The sequence below is a fragment of the Crotalus tigris genome, unplaced genomic scaffold (assembly GCF_016545835.1).
Source record: "Crotalus tigris isolate CLP2741 ecotype Arizona unplaced genomic scaffold, ASM1654583v1 scf7180000017604.1628558, whole genome shotgun sequence".
Classification (NCBI taxonomy): domain Eukaryota; kingdom Metazoa; phylum Chordata; class Lepidosauria; order Squamata; family Viperidae; genus Crotalus; species Crotalus tigris.
The window spans coordinates 49,596-69,414 of record NW_024096507.1 but is presented as its reverse complement, the minus strand read 5'-3'; the positions used below and the strand labels follow the sequence as shown (position 1 = coordinate 69,414).

Genomic DNA, 19,819 nt, shown 5'->3' with positions numbered 1-19,819 from the left:
GAATACATGGAAAACCATCCTTGATCTAAAATGGGTGAATCTTTGTATAAGCTGCAGAAAGTTTCAAATGAAAATTGTAAATCGAAATTATTAAGTTTAATAATTCTGTTAAATCTTAATAATCTGTTAAACATTAAATGCCAAATATCCCTGGTGTATTTTAAAATAAACCATTTGTTATTCTGAGAGTTACTGAATATTACTTTGACCTATTATTACTACTACTACTATTACTACTACTACTACTACTACTACAATATTATTATTATCATTATTTTTGGAGTGGTATTCTCATGTATACATATATATTTTTAACTTATAGATTTTAGACTTCTTGGACCAACATCCATTTTCATTCACGTCTCTAATTCAGAGATCATTGGAATTTTCTGTAAGCTATGTTTTCACAGAGGCTGGAGAAGGAGTTGTTTTTGAGCGTTTCATTGTCCAATGCATGAATTTGATTAAGATGATTGTCAAAAATTATGCTTATAAGCCATCCAAAAATATAGAAGGTAATTTGTTGTTTTTTTTTACTTCAATGCTATTCATAATTGCTTAGCGCTTTCTAATATATGAGTAGAATACATATTTTCTTTTTGTGAACTATTTTGCTGCAGAAAGCAGTCCTGAAACTCTTGAAGCTCATAAAATAAAGGCATCATTCTTTACATATCCAACATTAACGGAGATATGCAGGAGGCTAGTTACTCAGTACTTCTTGTTAACTGAGGAAGAACTAACAATGTGGGAAGAGGATCCTGAAGGCTTTAGTAAGAAATTTTATTCTTTCAGTTTAATTTTACTTCAATGAATAGCATTCCAGTTTTCCAAATACCCACAAATAATAAAAATAGTAAAAGTGTTTATTGATATATAATTATGATTTCCATAAGATTTTGCTTATAAAAAACTATTGTTTTAATGTAAGTTTCATACTTGTACTCAAGAAAATGTGACACCAAAAGGATAAATATTAGTTAAATAAAATTTTAATGTACTTTTTTCATATTATATAGCTGTTGAAGAAACAGGAGGTGATTCTTGGAAATACAGTATTCGGGTAAGTATATGGCATATAATTTAACAAAACTTTTTTAAATATGAAAATTAATCAGTGAAAACTTTCTAACTACATGTTAAAGTCCACGTTCTGACAAACCAGGAGAGCGGAGTTTTGTGTATAACAATCACTTAGCAATCGTTGAAGTTATAGTGGACCTCCCTAGAGCTATTATTGACCTTTTTTGAAGTTCCAGTGCCCCAAGTGATCACATTTTGGGTACTTAGTAGCTGGCTTTATGACCATTTGCAGTATCCTACAATTACCTGGCTGCATTTTTTGCCAGTTTCCAATACTTATTTTTTGTTTCTGGCAAAAAATGCCCCTTGGGTATAATGGATTCATTTAATTACTGCAGAATTCACTTAATGACCACTTTAAAATGGTAAAATTGGGTGCAGTCACATGGTTACCCACTTAATGACCCCCACGACTTTTGACATGATCCCAGGTTCCATTATATTTGTATATTGAGAATTGCCCCGAATCTAAAAACTATGCAATGTCTGTCGGGGGGAGGTAGGGAGGATGTTATTTGTTTACTTTTTACATAGTATAGAACTTCATTAATGTTGACAGCAGTTTGAAGATTTTCCAAATTAAATAAAACCTTGCTTATAAATTACTGTTGGAATAATTGCTTCACAGTCAGCAACAATAACGTATAGTTTACATGGGGGTATCCAAAACAATAGCTTAACTGGGAATGTGAAGTAGTGATATCCTAAGCTATATTTAAACACATTTTCCTGTATTTCAGAACTTGGTTGTAAAAGTAGAGTTTGGTATACTGGGCAGTGAAGTGATGCTTCTGAAATGGCAAGCACTGTAATAAGAAAATAACAAATGGAGGAGTCAGAGTAATGGGAAAAACTGTAATACAGGGATAAAACAGTGTTGCAGACAGCGATATATGCTTAAGGCAGGTGATAATGTAATTGGACAGATTCACTAATTATAATGCCTGTAAGTTATAGAACTAACCTAACCATTTTGTGCATCTGCTTTCATGTCCTAGTTAGGTCTCTTAGTACTTCAAGCTAATTTGCTTCATTGTTGTTTGTTTTCTATAATAAGCCATTTTAATTTATTTTCAGCCATGCACTGAAGTGCTTTTCATTGATATTTTTCATGAATATAATCAAACGCTTACTCCAGTTCTTCTAGAAATGGTTCATTCCTTACAAGGTATTTTTTAAAAAAAAATGTTTAATAGTATACAGTACTAGAATATATATTTCATTAAGTAATATAAATATTTTTACCAGGTAATATTGGGTTCTAATTAAAACTACTAAAACTTTAGGAACTAATATAACACTAGGATATTTACTGGCTAATTAATGAACTTTTAACATGGGATTAATTAGGTATAGTTAAACTTTATGAATAAGATTAGAGTTGAGATGGAAAGTTTGTTTTGCTTTTGTTAAATGAATTATTGAAGTTCATTTATTCCCAATGTTTATCCTAACATATGTTGAATTGTTCTGTCTCGTGTTAGTTGAAAGACCTCTTAAACATCTTAAGTGCATAGTATGTTGGAATTTTTACTATAGTTGAAATAACACTAGAGAAGTTGGCCTGAAAATTCATACTCAGCTCAGGTCAGTGTTACCATTCTGCTAAAAGCTGTAAGATTGTTGTTGGTGTTTCCTGGAAAGTTTTCTTTACAAAAGCAGAGATTTTATATTAAATGTAAACAATGCAAACTTCATATGCAATTGTGACCGGCAACTCTGTTGCTAAGTGACATGGTTGTAAAGCACAATGTCATGTGAAAATGTTGACTTACAAAGGCAGTTCCAGTTGCCACAGTTAAGCAAATTCCACATGGTTGTTAAGCATAGCATCATGTCATCACTATTTGTGACCTGCTGACTTTGCTTATTAGAAGTGGCGGTGAAGGTTGCAAATTATGATCATGTGACTGCGGGACACTGCAACCATTATAATTGTGAGCCAGTTTCCAAGTGGTCTGAATTGCGATTGCCTGACCATGGGGATGCTATAACAGCTGCAACTATGAGGGTTGGTTGTAAGTCTCCATGTCCAGCATCATCACAATTTCGAAGGGTCGCTGTACAAGTATTCGCTAAATAAGGACTTTTTGTATTTTGTAATAAAGATTACTTAGCTTGTTTTCTCTCACTTTGGGAAGGTACTATATATCTTGAGCTTTGGAAGTCAGAATTTGGAGGATCAGAAGAAACCCAGATATTAGTGTTGTTTTGGTGCATATCCCTAATTCTGTGTGTTTCTTCTGTGTGTTTCTTGATTGTTTCCTCAATCATGCTCTCATCACAGGGTTTGACACCCAGAGTAAAAAAGGTATCATAAGTGGGATAGTTTTAGAGGAGGTTATATACTGATATACTGATAGCTATACTGTCATCCCTATAAGATGCAATAATTCTACTATAGCTATCATGCATTAAAACCTAATGAGATTTAGGAGGGTCAAGGTACAAGGCTCTGAATGCAAGTTATTATATCCTGTGCAGAAACAGAAGGAACAATGATGCTAAATAATGATAACAATGTTAGAAATATGCATCTTCAAATTTATGGCTGTGAACAAGTAAGGTAGAGTCTGAATGATTTGAAAAGTAACCATACACAAAACCAAGGGAAAGCAAAATAGGAATTTACTCCCATCAAATCTAATGTGTACCTGATACCCCCATACCGCTCAGGAACTGTAAAATAATTGGAATAAAAACCAGAATATATATTGGATAAGCTATACATTGGAAACACTTCTTGAAGAATTTCTGTTCTCATATCCTCCTGTTAAACATATTATTCCAATTTGGAGTGTCTTGGTTTTTTGAATGTTGATTAAGAAGTCTTCCGTGCCAACTGGCCAGTCTTCCCTGTTGCAAAATCTTCAGAATATTCAAGTACTGCTTTGATTTAAGCCCAGTCTTCCAGTTCATAAAATAGTATATACCAAGTGTTTGATCTTGATGCAGTGCTGCATCCAGACAGAAGAATCCTGACATACTTAACTTTTTGAATTGTTACCAATTAATAGCCACAAAGAAAAGGAACTAGTTATTCACCAGTAGCTCTAGTTTTTCAGTGGTAATCTAGAAATATATAAAAACGTCACTCTTAACTGTATACATGTTATTTATAGGTTTCAATTTTTATAAGTGGTTGAAGAAAATGATGAGAACCACAATGTCTTCCTAAGTTCTAGGATATTCTGCAATTGCCTTATATGAATTGCCTTCATATAAGACAATTGCATTATAATGCTGATAAGCGGTTACCATGCATAAATACCTACTTTCCCCTTTTTAAGTAAATGCTTTCCTCTCATTATGGCTTCTTTCAGTTTAGATAGGATTATAACTGTTAAACAAATGCATATTTATTTCTATCCTGCCTTTATTATTTTTTTATAAATAACTCAATATTTCTCTATTTTCACATGAAAACAATTTATTTCTTCATATGTCAACGAATAAGAAGAATTTCTAACTCTTGTTTTTCTGTTACATATATTACTTTAGGGCCCATCAACATGGATGATACTCATGCTCTTCTGATTAAAGATGCTGGTAAATTCATGTGGGATGTTGCTTGTTTTCTAATGTCTTTTAATAAATGACAGTATAACATTGTCAGAAGTTTTGAAAACAATTATCAGAATAAACAATGCGGGTAATTAATGTGGAGTTTAAAAAATGTAGGTTCTGCACAGGAATGAATTAAAAATGTATTCTGAACTTGATACAGAACATTTCTAATTTTTCTTGATATAGAACATGTTCTTTAGATATTTCCAGCTGAACATTTTTGAAATTTTGGAATCTTTTGTCATGGGAAACAAAATCCATTCATTTAAGTCCTAGGGTCAGAGAAAAAAGATTATTTGATGCCAAAGCCAGACTACCATACAACATACAAAAAAAAAAAAAAAATGGACAGGAGGATATTTTTTAAGAAATATCCATATCAGACAAAAGTAAAAGTTAAATGGAAATCTCTGTAGCATAGCTGTATGTTTGACATTGACATGCACAGTTTTGCATTTAAATGACTTCTCTAATAAATGCTGTATTTACACAGACCATAAAGGACAAATGAGTTTACATTGAATTCAGAAGAATTATAATTAGGCATGTATTAGATTGATAGACAGATGTAGATATATATGTAAAGCAAGAAATTTTAAGTTTCCTATAAAGAGCTAGATTATCTTTTTATCTTTAGACATCCATGAAAGATAATGATAGATCTACTTAGATTATATATAAATCCAACAGTTTATAGCAGTGGTGGTGAACCTATAACATGTGTGCCAGAGGTGGCATACAGAGCCCTATCTTTGGGAATGTGTGCCGTCGCCCCAGCCCCACCTCCCCCTATGGCCCCCTCCTCACTAGCAGTCCCCCTGGAGGAGAGTTGCCTCCAGGTGTGGTCCATGCGGACTAGTGCAGCCAAGGACATGGCAGCTGGGCAGCAGAGACAAGATGCGCACAGTTGATGCTGCGGGGCATGGGCGGAGGGCGTGGCCATCATGGCACTGTAGGGCCACCATGGCAATTTGCTTCAGTGGGCTGTGGAGGCGATAGATGGCCCTGCGGGCAGGCAGGGAGGAGGGCAGGACAAGTTTTGAGCACTCGGTGTCTAAAAGGTTCGCCATCACTGGTTTATAGTAAGCAATTAGTTGTTAACTTGCTTAATTGAAACTTTAGAAGATTGCTTGTATCATTGTTTGGGGATCCCAAAGGCATCCCATAATCTCTTACTTTGTGTGCAAAATAATAGATTAGGTAAATCTTTGATGTGACCCAGCAGTGTCCCTTTTATGTTACAGCCCAAAATAACCATTTTAATAATCTTACATAAGTTAATATGTTTGGTAAATTCTATTCCTCATGACTCAGTACATTTTATAGTACAGTACATTGCCCACATTTAATTTTTCTTTGTTCAGTGTACAATGCAGTTGGACTAGCGGCATATGAACTCTTTGATAGTGTGGATTTTGATCAGTGGTTTAAAACCCAGTTATTAGCTGAATTGCAAGTCACTCATAACAGGTATGTACTTTTTTTAGGTAGCTGTTCATGCAAATTCAGTATAAATAATGCAGTTTTTGCAAAGTTGTTTTCTATGCATTCAATCAATTAAAATATTGTATATACTATAAATGATTGGCAAATATAAGATTATGCAAATGTTGATTTTTTTCAATCTCTGTTGCTTTCTTCCCTTGTACTAAACTTGGAATCTGACACAATTGCTGGCATTGCACTGGTCAAGCCACTGTTACTTTTTCCATACTCCTTCCACAATAGCCACATAAAGTTTTGATAACATTAGAAAATAAAGAATTGCTACAGTGGCAACTACATACATAGGCTGCACTTTGGATCTTAACACTCTTTTGATTATAGTAATACAAGACACTACCGTAAATGCCGGCGTATAAGATGACTTCCGCGAGTGCTGAAATCGGCACCAAAGATGGGGGTCGTCTTATACGCCGAGTCGTCTTATATGCCGGAAATACTGGTAGTTTCCGGCGTATAAGACGACGTTCTAGGGATGCGGCCCGGCTATAAAGACAGGGGTCGTCTTATACGCCGGGTCGCCTAATACGCCGGCATATACGATACATATTTTGTATAGTTTGTATTTTGCATTATAATGTAGATTGCCTTAACACTTAGCAACCATAGTTGATCTTGGGAAAAAAAAAAGCAAATGATAGGTGATTAGTGGGAAATCCCAGGGTACAACCTAGGCAGAACCCAGAAAAAAACGATAGCAAATCACTTCAGTATTTTTACTAGAATTTGAACTGAACTCAAGGAAGACTTCATTTTTCTTTAATATAATTCTTGAAGCATTATTGGAGCCAGTCATATCATAGATATGTTTTGAATTTAAAAGGACTGTCAAAAAAGCAATGACATTTTCATGAAACCTATAGTTTTCCTACTGAGAATTATAATTTATCAATATCTGGAAAAATTTGTCTGTTCCCAGTCAGAATGGTAATCATTGGAAATAATGAAAATTATGAATTGTGGTTCTTGTAGATTCCAAATGCACTGGAGATACAGAGATTACAAAAGATATATCCCTAAAATAGTCAGTTAACTTTACTGAGCAGTGCAGTGGCCTAGAAGCCTCCCACTAGGAAAGTTGAAAGTTTAACCCTAGGCAGCGACAGATATTTCTCTATCAGAGCACAAAGAGAAAATATCTTGTAGTGAACTATGTGTAGGTATCAGGAGGGGCACCCGGCCAGTAAACGCTCAGCTCCATTCAATTGCTCTGACTCCACCCTGATAAAAGGGATTACAGGGTTGTAAAAAGAAAAAAAAAGTCAATTGACTTTACTCCTTGGATGTCTGTATTCAATATTAAATATTTTATTGTAATCCTTTTTCTTTGAAATTACTGTCAACTCATTTTTATTTATTTTTATAGAAAATTAAATGTCGTGTTTCCCTGAAAATAAGATCTATCTTGAAAATAAGCCCTAGCTTGATTTTTATGTTTGCGCCTAAAATAAGCTTTACCCCCAAAATAAGTCCTAGTTAAGATCCCACTCACTCAGTCCCACCATCTGGTTGTATGAGGTAGGGCGAGGCGTACGCATAAAAATCAAGTTAGAACAGGGGGTTGACATCATCCCAGGGTTCCATTCTCAGCTACAGAGGCCTTTCCTGAAGGCCTCTGCTGGCAAAATGGAGGCTGGGGGCGTAACGCACGCAAGCAGTGGTGAGCGGTTGCAGAAGAAGTGGGCTGGTGGCAATGCGAGCTCCTTCTGGATGGGGCTGTTGGTGCCACTGCCACAAGGCAAGACAGTGCAAAAGACATCCCCTGAAAATAACACTGATGCCTCTTTTGGAGGCAAAAAAATTATAAGACCAGGTTTTATTTTAGGGGAAACACAGTAATTACAATCAACTAACCCCAGATTCAAATATTGTTAAAAAAACCCTGCAAATATTCAGACATTGTAGCAGAATAAAATTACTGAGAATATTTTGATATTGAGCCTTTTAGTAACCAATTTTAGTAATCATGACTTCAAAAAATAATTTTTGTGTTTATAGGTATAAACCAATACGGCGGCGAGTGATCTGGCTAATTGGACAATGGATTTCTGTGAAATTCAAGTCTGATTTGAGACCTATATTGTATGAAGCAATCTGTAATTTGCTTCAAGATGAAGATTTAGTGGTATGTCTAGATTTTTTTTAACAAGTAGTTTTTCTTTGTCATATTCCTAGCCTTTCATGTTCAGTTTACTGATATTTGCTTCTTGTCACATTCTTTTGTTAGAGATGTCTCCATGGATTTTGAAATGTTCTTTATATAACTCAGAAAATCTGAAAAAGTTTTTTCCTCCAGGATCAGATCTAAGTGAAGATGTATTTAGTGTTCAGAACAACATATCTATGCTAAGCCAATTAAAATAATCTATTTTAGTTCCAAGCCAGATGGGTGGTTTGATCTCATTTTGTTGTCCATTGTGTAATTTAAATAAACATAAATGTAAATTTTACATGTTGAAAAAGTAAGTATACCTGTCATTTGCCACTCTCTAGATATACCTAAAATTAGAATCAGGTGCACCAAATCAGGTTCAAATGATTAGAACATCATTAAGGAGTATCTGGAAGGCACCTGTCTTATTTAAACCTCAGATTTTAGTTTGATTTGCTCTTGGTTTTTGAACTGTGTGTATCATGATGCCTAGATTGAAAGAGCTTTCTGAGGTATTCAGAACGATGGTTATAGAGCAGGGGTGTCAAACTGCCAACCCGCAGGCCGGACGTGTCATCCCAAAACCGCGCCCACCCTATTGCCGGCAATGGAGAAAAAGTGATGTCGCAAGTTTGACATGCCTGTTATAGAGTCTGGAAAGGGATTTTTAAAAATTGCCAAACAACTGGACATCAGTCTTAAAAGATAGTCTACAAGTGAAAAGAATTTCAAACAACTGTCAACTAGCATGGCTAGGCTGTCCCAACAAGTTCAGCTTCAGAGTAGGACACAAGATGCTGAAAGAGGTCTCTAAAACCCCCAGAATTTTATCAAACTGATGGTATACTTATTTTTTCCACAGAAGGAAATAGCATATCTGTTTAATTAAAAATATTTCAAAATCAGTTTCTCATAGCCTTTTCTTAGTAGTTGTTCAGTTACAGATAGCCCTTGACTTTCAGCTGCAATTGGGACTGGATTTCAGGCCATAAATCTTTACGGTCATAAATCAAGGCATTCACATGACTGGACCCAATGTTACATTTTTTGTGGCAGTCATTAAGAGAGTCACAATCATTAAGAAACTCACAGTCTTAAATGCAAACCCATTCTTCCAAATGGGAATATTTTTCTGCAAACTGGCAAAAAGTGCCACAATCTGGTAAAAAAGTCAAAATCACAGTCATATGATCATGAAACACTGCAACCAATCATAAAGGCAACCTGGTTGCCAAGAACCAGAAATGAAGTCACATGATCAGGGGAAAGTGGCACAACAGATGTGCTTTACAGATTATAAAGCCCCTGTTCTGGACCCGTCATAATTTCAAATGGTCATTAAGCAATTGATCAAATGCCAAAGATATCTGAGACATTCTTGTTCTCTGAGCTTAGTTGTTTTCTTGCAGACGTTTCATTACACAAACTAGGTAACATCATCAGTGCTAGGAAAGAACGGAGTTTGCTCTCAGTTTATATTCTATTGGCTTTCCTGTCAGTGTTGGTGAGGGTGGTCTTAGAAGTTCTTTGGTTGGGCTATTTACTGTTAAGTTGTTATGCAGTTTCTTGATTAGGGTATTGTTTACTTCATTGTTTGTCTGATGTTAGTCTTGGAGTTAAATCAGTGCTCATCTGGATGCTGATGCTGGTGGGGAGGTGCCTTGATCTTTTTGTTCCCTTTTGGTCTTATTGGTTATCTTTTTTGCATAGTATATAGATATTGTTTATGTCTATGAGTCTATTGATGGCTAATAAAGTTCTTATGCAGCTCCCCTTGTTGGAGGTTAGTTGCTGCTTTGGTATTAGAACACTTGATAGATGTTGGTGAATTTCCTATATACTTATATTTTTAGTTTGCCATTGTGGTCTCTTATCAGGATGTCCAGGATAAGTAATGAGTTGTTTTCTTCTTTTCTGGATTCCTTTGAAAATTTTGTTGATGGTTCTGTGCGTTTTTCTCTAATTGGTCCTTGTTTATTATGGTGAAGGTGTCGTCTGCATATCTCTCTTGAGTTGTATTTGTGGAAGTGTTATGTCTTCTAGACATTGCATAACAACCTCCACTATAGGTCCTGAAAGTGGTGATCCCATAGGTGTGCCTTTAATTTGTTGGTAAGTTTGTCTATCAAAATGGAAGCATTTGGTTAGACAGAAGTTTATGAAATCCATAATCCTGAAAGGAACAATGTGATCATAGATTCCTTGATCTATGGTTGTGAACACAGCTATGACATCAAATGAGACTATGATTTTGTCCTTTGTAGTCAGGTCTCTGATTGTTTGAAGACCCTATATTGAAGAGTTGATGGAGTATTTGCTTCATCTTGTGAAGTGCCAAGCTTTTTTGTTAATTCTTTTGCGAAGTTATAGGTAAGGGTCCTTGATAATGATATGATTTGACAGAGAGGTATCTCAGGCATTTGGGGGGTCTGTAGAAATGTGGGAGGATGGATCCACTGCTCCTTATCCGCCACTGTTTCTCTTTGGTAGTTTGGCCTTTCTAAGTGAGTCACCGACAGTTCTCTTGATCCAGTTGTCTAGTTTTGGTATTGTGTTAGGGGGATAGATATCTGTATATCACCTTTATCTTCATATACTGTTTTAATAAAGATAAAACATTGATAGATACTAATTTTTCACATGACTGTATATATAGTCTTCATTTAATGACTACTTCATTTAATAAGTGTTCTAAGTTGCAACTGTGATAAAAAAGTAACTTTGCAACCAATCCTCATATATATGACTTTTGCAAATCTGAAAAGCAAAGCAAAGGTGTAGTAAGATATAAGTACAGCTTTGATTTCATTTAGTGAATACTCCACTTAACAGCCAATGTGCCAGTACTAATTGTGGTCGCTAGAAAGTATTGCCTGCATTAACAACAACAGCAACTGCTAAGCTATTAAAATCAAATACTCTGTCTTCTGGTTCCATTATATATAGACATCTGGTTGTTGTTGTTTTCTTCTGTTTTTAATAATCTTTAAGGTGGTTCTAACTATTCCATATTATGGTAGTTTAAACAGAATGTCATTGACAAAGCAAAATCTCTTTCCCCAGTTTTAATTAGGATTTCATGCAAAGTACTCTTAATTATAACAGTTGTAACTCATTTGTAAGCTTTTGTCAAGTTTATCTGGTTCTCTTTCTTGGAGTGCCTCTCTCTTACCTAAATTAAAATGCAGCTTCTTTGCTCTGAGTACATCTCATGTTAACTACATTCCGCTTTGATTGTCAAAAACTTTAGTATGTATATGCTGCAAAATACAGAAAACCTATCACAAAAAACCTTAAGGGAGGTCAACTTTGTAAGTCCCAAAGGTGTGTGTGCTTTGTACGATACCAAGGAAGTCTTTGATCCATAAAAATTGCTGTGGGTAATGGTTTGGTGTATCTATCGCAGAGAAAGTCTGAAGATGTATTTGCACTAGTTAGCCATCATTTTTAGACTGTAGTTATTGATTTATCTATTCAATATTCAATAGGATTTGTGTGTGGGCATCCTACCTTTACGTAATTTTTTCCCTCTTTGTTGAGAAGTTAAATGAAGTATAATTCAGATTCATTCATAATTCTGACTGGCAGAGAATTCAGGTAGCAGGAAGAAAAACCTTGCAGAAAGCTAATATTTTTAATAAAAAAGATAAGACATAATGTCAGGCATGTCAGTGTGCAGCAAACCAATATTCCATATAGTAGTTTCTAGTTCAGACTCCTTGCAGAATATTATTTTTTTTCTATATTCTCAGTGAGAATATTGTCAATAACAAAGAAAGAAAATAAAGTTTGTACACACTTAACCTGTTGTCTTCAACCTCAAAAGTTATTCTCAAATTTGAACTTTATTAATTTATATTGTATCATTTCAGATCATTGCAAGTATGAAAAATATATTAGCTTATGAGGAATTTTTCAAAGACTTTTACTTTTTTTATAAAATATTTAATGAAAACTGTTCTGTAGATTTTTTAAAGATACAATTTTGAAAGTAATCATTAGATATTTAAATCAATCATTTTTTATAATGAATCTCTCTCTTGTGAAATTTTCTATTTACTAAAAAAAGGGAATATAATAATCTACCAAGGGAGAAAAAGCAGAACTACTTATTAGTGAAATAGGCTTAAGATTCTGACAAGCAATAACAAATAAGAATGATCATCTGTTTTGACAAACAGCTTCTTGCTCTTCAGATAAATTTAGTTCCTGTCCCAATGATTTAATTGCTTTAGAGTTCTGGATGAGATAATTTGACAGTGTATTCAGTGCTCTTTTGTATGATGATTTTGATCCTTACCCTGCTTGGTCCCTACTTTCAGAATCAGAAGTCAAAAAATAAATTTCTCATTTGAAAAGTGGCAAAACCTCAGGTAAAGATGATTTTGTCAGAATTATTGAAAATAAATCTTTATTGCCAGACTTAAATATTATATGATTAATAAGACTTTGTCATTCCTAAAAGAGTGGCTTAATTCTGTCACTTTCCCCATACACAAGAAAGGTGATAGCAAAATCGTGCCAACTATTCCAGGTTACTTTCAATTTTTTATTTTGTTATTTTACTTCATTTATTAAGAAAATTTAAGTGGTTACCCAACCCACCGTAACTCCAAGTGGCTTAGAGGGGAAAAAAACCCAAATAACAAAACCAATCCCCCCCCCCCCAATGATAACCTCTTGATGGGTCCTGTATTGCCCTGGGGTCCCCAGGCCTGCTAGCAAAATCATATCTTTGGGGTCTTTTGAAACAGATGATGTTCCACAGGGAGGGAGCTACCATGGAGAAGGCCCTTCTTTTTTTATTGCCCTGTTCTAGGGAAATTCTCCCTAAGTTCCCTCAATTACTCAACAACTAAAGTTCTAGTTTTCTCTAGAATGCGTGCAGCAATAAAATTGTACAAAGCAAATGTTCTGCCCTTCATGTTATATAGTACACAACTCTGTTTATAACCTGCTTTAGAAGGTCTTCAGTCTAAATTTCTTAAAGTCATATTTCCTGTCCCTCTCTGATTCACCTTGTGGAAATATCACTTGGCCTGGTTACAGTCTTAATAAAACTTACAAAAAAGATTTGGGATTTAGAACCTCAAAGTGAGAATACCAAAATCATCCCACTTATGACATAGCTGCATATTCCATGAATGATTCCTATATATCTTTATAAGATTCTGTATATTTCATACAGGAAATGCTGTCTTGAATTGGCACAGTACCTTTTATGGAAGTTATAGGCAAATGTGTAAGTCTGATCAGTTATAGAGATTGTCAGTTAACTATGTATTGTTAAGGCTTCCCATTGTACCATCCATTTCACCTGGCATTCATAATCCCAAATGTCAGAAATATTAATTCCTCTATGATCAAGAAACTACAGTCTTGCTTCTGTAAGACCCATCTTGGGTACCCGGTATATAAAGGTTGGCAAGTTTCTAGGAATAGCTATAGCTTTCAAAAATTCCTTGATACTTCTTCTCATTTTTAAATGTTTCATGTTTGGTTTTTCTGCATTTTAAAATTTATATTTGTGTATTATTGGCCTGGGACTATAAATAAATGATTTGTATTTATAATCTGCTGTTTAGCATCAACTTAAGTAGAAGAATTGGAATATAAATGTTTTATTTTAAAATTATTTTATAAACACTCAGGGCAACACATGTTCTGATTCAATTATTTTCACTCAGGTCCGTATTGAGACAGCAACAACATTGAAACTTGATATCCTTTTCCTTTGGTAAATCATTATGATATAATAGAATGCTGAAAATGATTGGATTGGGTTTTGGGTTTGGGTTTTGTTTTAAATCATAAAATACAGGGTTTGGTTTTTCTTAACTCAATTTTACCAGTGGATGATTTTGAATTTAGGACTGATCAGTTCTTACCAGTAAGTATTTTATATGTAACGTTTCAGTTGAAAGGTGGGGGTATTTTAATTATAAAAGTTGATGTAGTATTATGTAATGTGTATAAATGAAAAGCAAAGAAAAAAATGTAATTTGGAAAACAATCCTTCCTTATGGCATAGTTAAAATGTAAAGAGTGCTTTATAAAAAAATGAGTTAAAATTTAGTATTTAACATTTCACAAGCTATTTATTTATGATAATTCTCTTCGAGATTGTTCAGTGAACAATCCAATTATTCTCTAAAGCGTGCTCTTATTCTGCAACAAATTGCAGATTAACTTGCAGCAAACTGCATTAATTCATTATCACTATGTAATTATGATGAAATCTTAGCAAAATTGTTATTTGGAATATTTAAAAGTCCCTTTGTTGTCCTTAACTTTATGTTTTTTAGACTTTCTATCTTGCTGATTCATAGAAGAAACATATTTTTAGTTAACTTGTTATTTCTGATAAGATATAGTATATTTAATGAGCTGTTATCATTTCAGGTATCTTAAAACTGAGTATGAGGAAATAAGATTCATAGAAAATGCATGAGGGATAGAGAATAAAAAAGAAAAGGAGAAAAACTCATTTGGAAATAGGAAGGGACTGAATGAATCCTAATGCTTAATAAGATTTATCAGAATGGATTCGAGGCAAAGATAGACCAGATATTTCAGATGTAAAATTTACTCTTATTAAATATTTTGGATCAGTAACCAAAACAATTCTTTATTAACACCCAACTTTTTTTTTCTTATAGTACTTGGAATCTATGTTTACATTGCTCTTTAAACTTCTTCAAGAAGTTAGAGAATGTGATACAAAGATGCATGTCCTCCATGTTCTCTCCTGTGTAATTGAAAGAGTCAATATGCAGGTAAATTTCATTTTTATCTCACTGTTAAATTCATATAAAACTTTAAAAAAGAAATTGGAGTACATTTCCTTGAACATGTTAAACTACATATTATTTTAATTTGTTGAATTTTTTAAATAAAAAAGCATTCTCCAGCCATTAAAGTTCTGTAACTGTTAGAGCTTTTTCATAATTATGACTTCTGTTCTCTTTCCTAAATAACTAAACAAAAGATGTTATATCAAGCTATTTATTTATTTATCAAGTTTATATGACTGCCCATTTCACAAAAAGTTATTGAATGAGAAAATAGTATAGCAAAAAAGTATTGTTGTTGTTGTTAATTGCGAAGTCGTGTCTGACCCATCGCGACCCCATGGACAATGTTCCTCCAGGTCTTCCTGTCCTCTACCATCTTCTGGAGTCCATTTAAGTTCACACCTACTGCTTCAGTGACTCCATCCAGCCATCTCATTCTCTGTCGTCCCCTTCTTCTATTGCCCTCAATCTTTCCCAGCATTAGGCCCTTCTCCAGTGAGTCCTTCCTTCTCATTAGGTGGCCAAAGTATTTGAGTTTCAACTTCAGGATCTGGCCTTCTAAAGAGCAGTCGGGGTTGATCTCTTCTAGGACTGACCGGTTTGAACGCCTTGCAGTCCAAGGGACTCGCAGGAGTCTTCTCCAGCACCATAGTTCAAAGGCCTCAATTCTTTGGCGCTCAGCCTTTCTTATGGTCCAACTTTCACAGCCATACATTGCAACTGGGAAAACCATGGCCTGGACTATACGCACTTTTGTTGGCAGGGTGATGTCTCTGCTTTTTAGTATGCTGTCTAGATTTGCCATAGTTTTCCTCCCCAGGAGCAAGCGTCTTTTAATTTCTTGGCTGCAGTCCCCATCTGAGGTGATCTTGGAGCCCAGAAAAATAAAATCTGTCACTACCTCCATTTCTTCCCCATCTATTTGCCAGGAATTGAGAGGGCCGGATGCCATGATTTTGGTTTTCTTAATGTTGAGTTTCAAGCCAACCTTTGCACTCTCCTTCTTCACCCGCATCAAGAGGCTCTTTAGTTCCTCTTCACTTTCTGCATTAGCGTGGTATCATCTGCATATCTTAGGTTGTTGATATTTCTCCCGGCAATCTTAATTCCAACTTTTGTTTCATCTAGCCCTGCCTTTCTCATGATGTCTCTGCATATAAGTTAAATAGGCAGGGCGACAGTATACAGCCTTGCCGGACTCCTTTTCCAATTTTGAACCAATCAGTGGTTCCGTGTCCAGTTCTCACTGTTGCTTCTTGACCCGCATATAGGTTTCTCAAGAGACAAATGAGATGGTCTGGTACTCCCATCTCTTTAAGAACTTGCCACAATTTGTTGTGATCCACACAGTCAAAGGCTTTTGCATAGTCAATGAAGCAGAAGTAGATGTTTTTCTGGAACTCCCTAGCTTTCTCCATGATCCAGCGTATGTTGGCAATTTGATCTCTAGTTCCTCTGCCTCTTCGAAATCCTGCCTGTACTTCTGGTAGTTCTCGATCCACATACTGCTGGAGTCTAGCTTGTAGGATTTTAAGCATAACTTTACTAGCATGTGAAATGAGTGCAATGGTGCGATAGTTTGAACATTCTTTGGCATTGCCTTTCTTTGGAATTGGAATGTAAACTGACTTTTCCAATCCTGTGGCCACTGTTGAGTTTTCCAAATTTGCTGGCAAATTGAGTGTAGCACTTTTACTGCATCGTCTTTTAGGATTTTGAATAGCTCAGCTGGAATACTGTCACCTCCACTAGCTTTGTTGTTGCTCAGATTTTCTAAGGTCCATTTCACTTCATATTCTAGGATATCTGGTTCGAGGTCAGTGACCATCTCATTGTGGTTATCTAGGATGTTAAGCTCATTCTTGTATAGTTCTTCTGTGTAGTTTTGCCATCTCTTCTTAATCTCTTCTGCCTCTGTTAGGTCCCTGCCATTTTGGTCCTTTATCATGTCCATCTTTGCATGAAACGTTCCCTTCATATCTCCAATTTTCTTGAAGAGATCTCTGGTCCTCCCTATTCTGTTGTTTTCTTCTATTTCTTTGCACTGTTCATTTAAGAAGGCATTCTTATCTCTTCTAGCTATTCTCTGGAATTCTGCATTCAATTGGGTGTATCTTTCTCTTTCTCCTTTGCCTTTCGCTTCCCTTCTTTCCTCAGCTATTTGCAAAGCTTCCTCAGACAGCCATTTTGCTTTCTTGCATTTCTTTTTCTTTGGGATGGTTTTAGTTGCTACCTCTTGTACAATGCTGTGAACTTCCATCCATAGTTCTTCAGGCACTCTGTCTATCAGATCTAATTCCTTAAATCTATTTGTCACCTCTACTGTATATTCATTAGGAATATGATTTAGTTCATACCTGAGTGGCCTAGTGCTTTTCCCTACTTTTTTTAATTTAAGCCTAAATTTTGCAACGAGAAGCTCATGATCTGAGCCACAGTCAGCTCCTGGTCTTGTTTTTACTGACTGTATAAAGCTTCTCCATCTTTGGCTGCAGAGCACATAGTCAATCTGATTTCTATGTTGACCGTCTGGTGATGTTGACGTGTAGAGCCGTCTCTTGGGTTGTTGGAAAAGAGTGTTTGTTATGACCATCGTATTCTCTTGACAAAATTCTATCAGCCTGTGCCCTGCTTCAGTTTGTACTCCAAGGCCAAACTTGCCTGTTATTCCGGTTATCTTTTGGCTTCCTACCTTAGCATTCCAATCCCCCATGATGATAAGGACATCATTTTTGGGTGTTAATTCTATAAGGTGCTGTAGGGCTTCATAGAACCGGTCAATTTCATCCTCTTCAGCACCAGTGGTTGGGGCACAGATTTGGATTATTGTGATATTGAATGGTTTGCCTTGGATTTGAATTGAGATCATTCTGTCATTTTGAGGATTGTATCCCAGTATTGCTTTTCCTATTCTTTTATTGACTATGAAGGCTACTCCATTTCTTCTGAGGGATTCTTGTCCACAGTAGTATACCTGATGGTCATCTGAGTTAAATTCACCCATTCCTGTCCATTTTAGTTCGCTGATTCCTAAGATGTCGATGTTCAGTCTTGTCATCTCTTTTTTGACTACGTCTAGCTTGCCTTGATTCATGGATCTTACATTTCAGGTTCCTATGGAGAAAAAAATCTTTACAGCATCGGACTTTCCTTTCACCACCAGATATATCCACAGCTGAGTGTCCTTTCGGCTTTGGCCCAGTCGCTTCATTCTTTCTGGCTCTACTAGTACTAGCCCTCTGCTCTTCCCCAGTAGCATATTGGACACCTTCCGACCTGAGGGGCTCATCTTCCAGCATCATATCTTTTTTCCTTTTAGTACTGTCCATGGGGTTTTCATGGCAAAGATACTGGAGTGGTTTGCCATTTCCTTCTCCAGTGGATCACATTTTGTCTGAACTCTCTGCTATGACCTGTCCATCTTGGGTGGCCCTGCACGGCATAGCTTATAGCTTCATTGAGTTACACAAGCCCCTTCGCCACGACAAGGCAGTAATCCATAAAGGGGCAAAAAAGTATAAAAACAATAAATATGTCATTTTTTAAAATGGAACACATGCAAGAGATTCGATCAGCAATGGAACTACATCAACAATGGATCTCACTGGTCCTCTAAGATTCCTAGGCCTGATAACAAAGCCAGGTTTTGAGGGATTTCCGAAAAATAAGTTTGAGGTTTACAACTTATTTGAGCACATTAATGCTAATACCCAATTTGGTTTGTGTGGTTTTTTTTTTGAGTAAAATAGTATGCCACTTTCTATTTTAGCCTGCTTTATAAAATTGCTAAGCTAATACATTAAAAATAAAATGCAATAAAAATAAATTTCTTCAAGAATATATTAGCAAATTTGGAAAACTTAGAGAAACCAAAGGATTAATATATATTAGTAGCCACACTACATTAAAAATATTCAAATATCCTAAAAGATATGTTAATTCCTATTGTTTGGGTTGAAAACCTGTATTTGGATGTTCATGAGCTAGATTTCCATAGACTGAATTTTCATTGCTCTCTTAAGCTCTGACGAAACATAGAATAAGATTCTGGAATATCTGCAAAACTTTAATGATATTTCAGTCCAAATCTCCAGGTATTTTACCCAGCTTTCATGGTGCAGAACCATTTCCAAGTACCATTTCCAAGATCTGCCAGCCTCAAGTTAAAAGGATACAATTCTGTCTTACAAATACAGTACATAACTGAGGATAAGAAACTTCTAGTCTAAGGATCGAATAATATCATATGCTTCCTGTGGATTTATTTGGTGCTCCTTTCTCCTTTCCTGTTCTCTAAAGAGCTGTTGAATAGGAGTTATGATTGATAATTGGTTTAAATGTTTTCTGTCAGGAACACCCTCTACCCTGCTGTTGTTTTCTGAAGAAAGTACCACTGGAAATAATTGCTTTGGCTGAAATATTTCCTAATAGATATCTATGCCTGTTATCCATCCTCAAAACAGTACTTAATTCTCAGTAAGAAAATCTGGCACTGATTTGTTTTAGATATAATTCATGTATAGTATTTATAACAAAATTTAGAACCTGCAATAAAATACGATTTTTTTTCTAGAACGTCTCTTATCATTGTTGTAATAATGGTGGTAATTCTTCATCAAAGCTGTATTTGCACCTGTATTTTGTTATTGATTTTATAATTTTTTTTAAAAAAGTATGAGTATTTATTTTCATGAACATATGCGTTCATGGAATTAAGACA

The 19,819-nt window shown here is 35.3% G+C and overlaps 1 protein-coding gene across 5 annotated transcripts in view; it reads left to right on the top strand.

The window, feature by feature from the left end:
• Positions 1-19,819, top strand: part of IPO11 (importin 11) — a 79,884-nt gene that overhangs the window by 15,724 nt on the left and 44,341 nt on the right. For all 5 annotated transcript variants that reach the window (XM_039319748.1, XM_039319757.1, XM_039319785.1 and 2 more), the window contains exons 10-19: positions 323-515; positions 621-773; positions 1,020-1,063; positions 2,161-2,251; positions 4,585-4,632; positions 6,015-6,120; positions 8,152-8,278; positions 13,993-14,026; positions 14,155-14,195; positions 14,965-15,081. In XM_039319748.1, the coding sequence (XP_039175682.1) occupies positions 323-515; positions 621-773; positions 1,020-1,063; positions 2,161-2,251; positions 4,585-4,632; positions 6,015-6,120; positions 8,152-8,278; positions 13,993-14,026; positions 14,155-14,195; positions 14,965-15,081 (954 nt within the window). The remainder of the gene's footprint in view (positions 1-322; positions 516-620; positions 774-1,019; positions 1,064-2,160; positions 2,252-4,584; positions 4,633-6,014; positions 6,121-8,151; positions 8,279-13,992; positions 14,027-14,154; positions 14,196-14,964; positions 15,082-19,819) is intronic.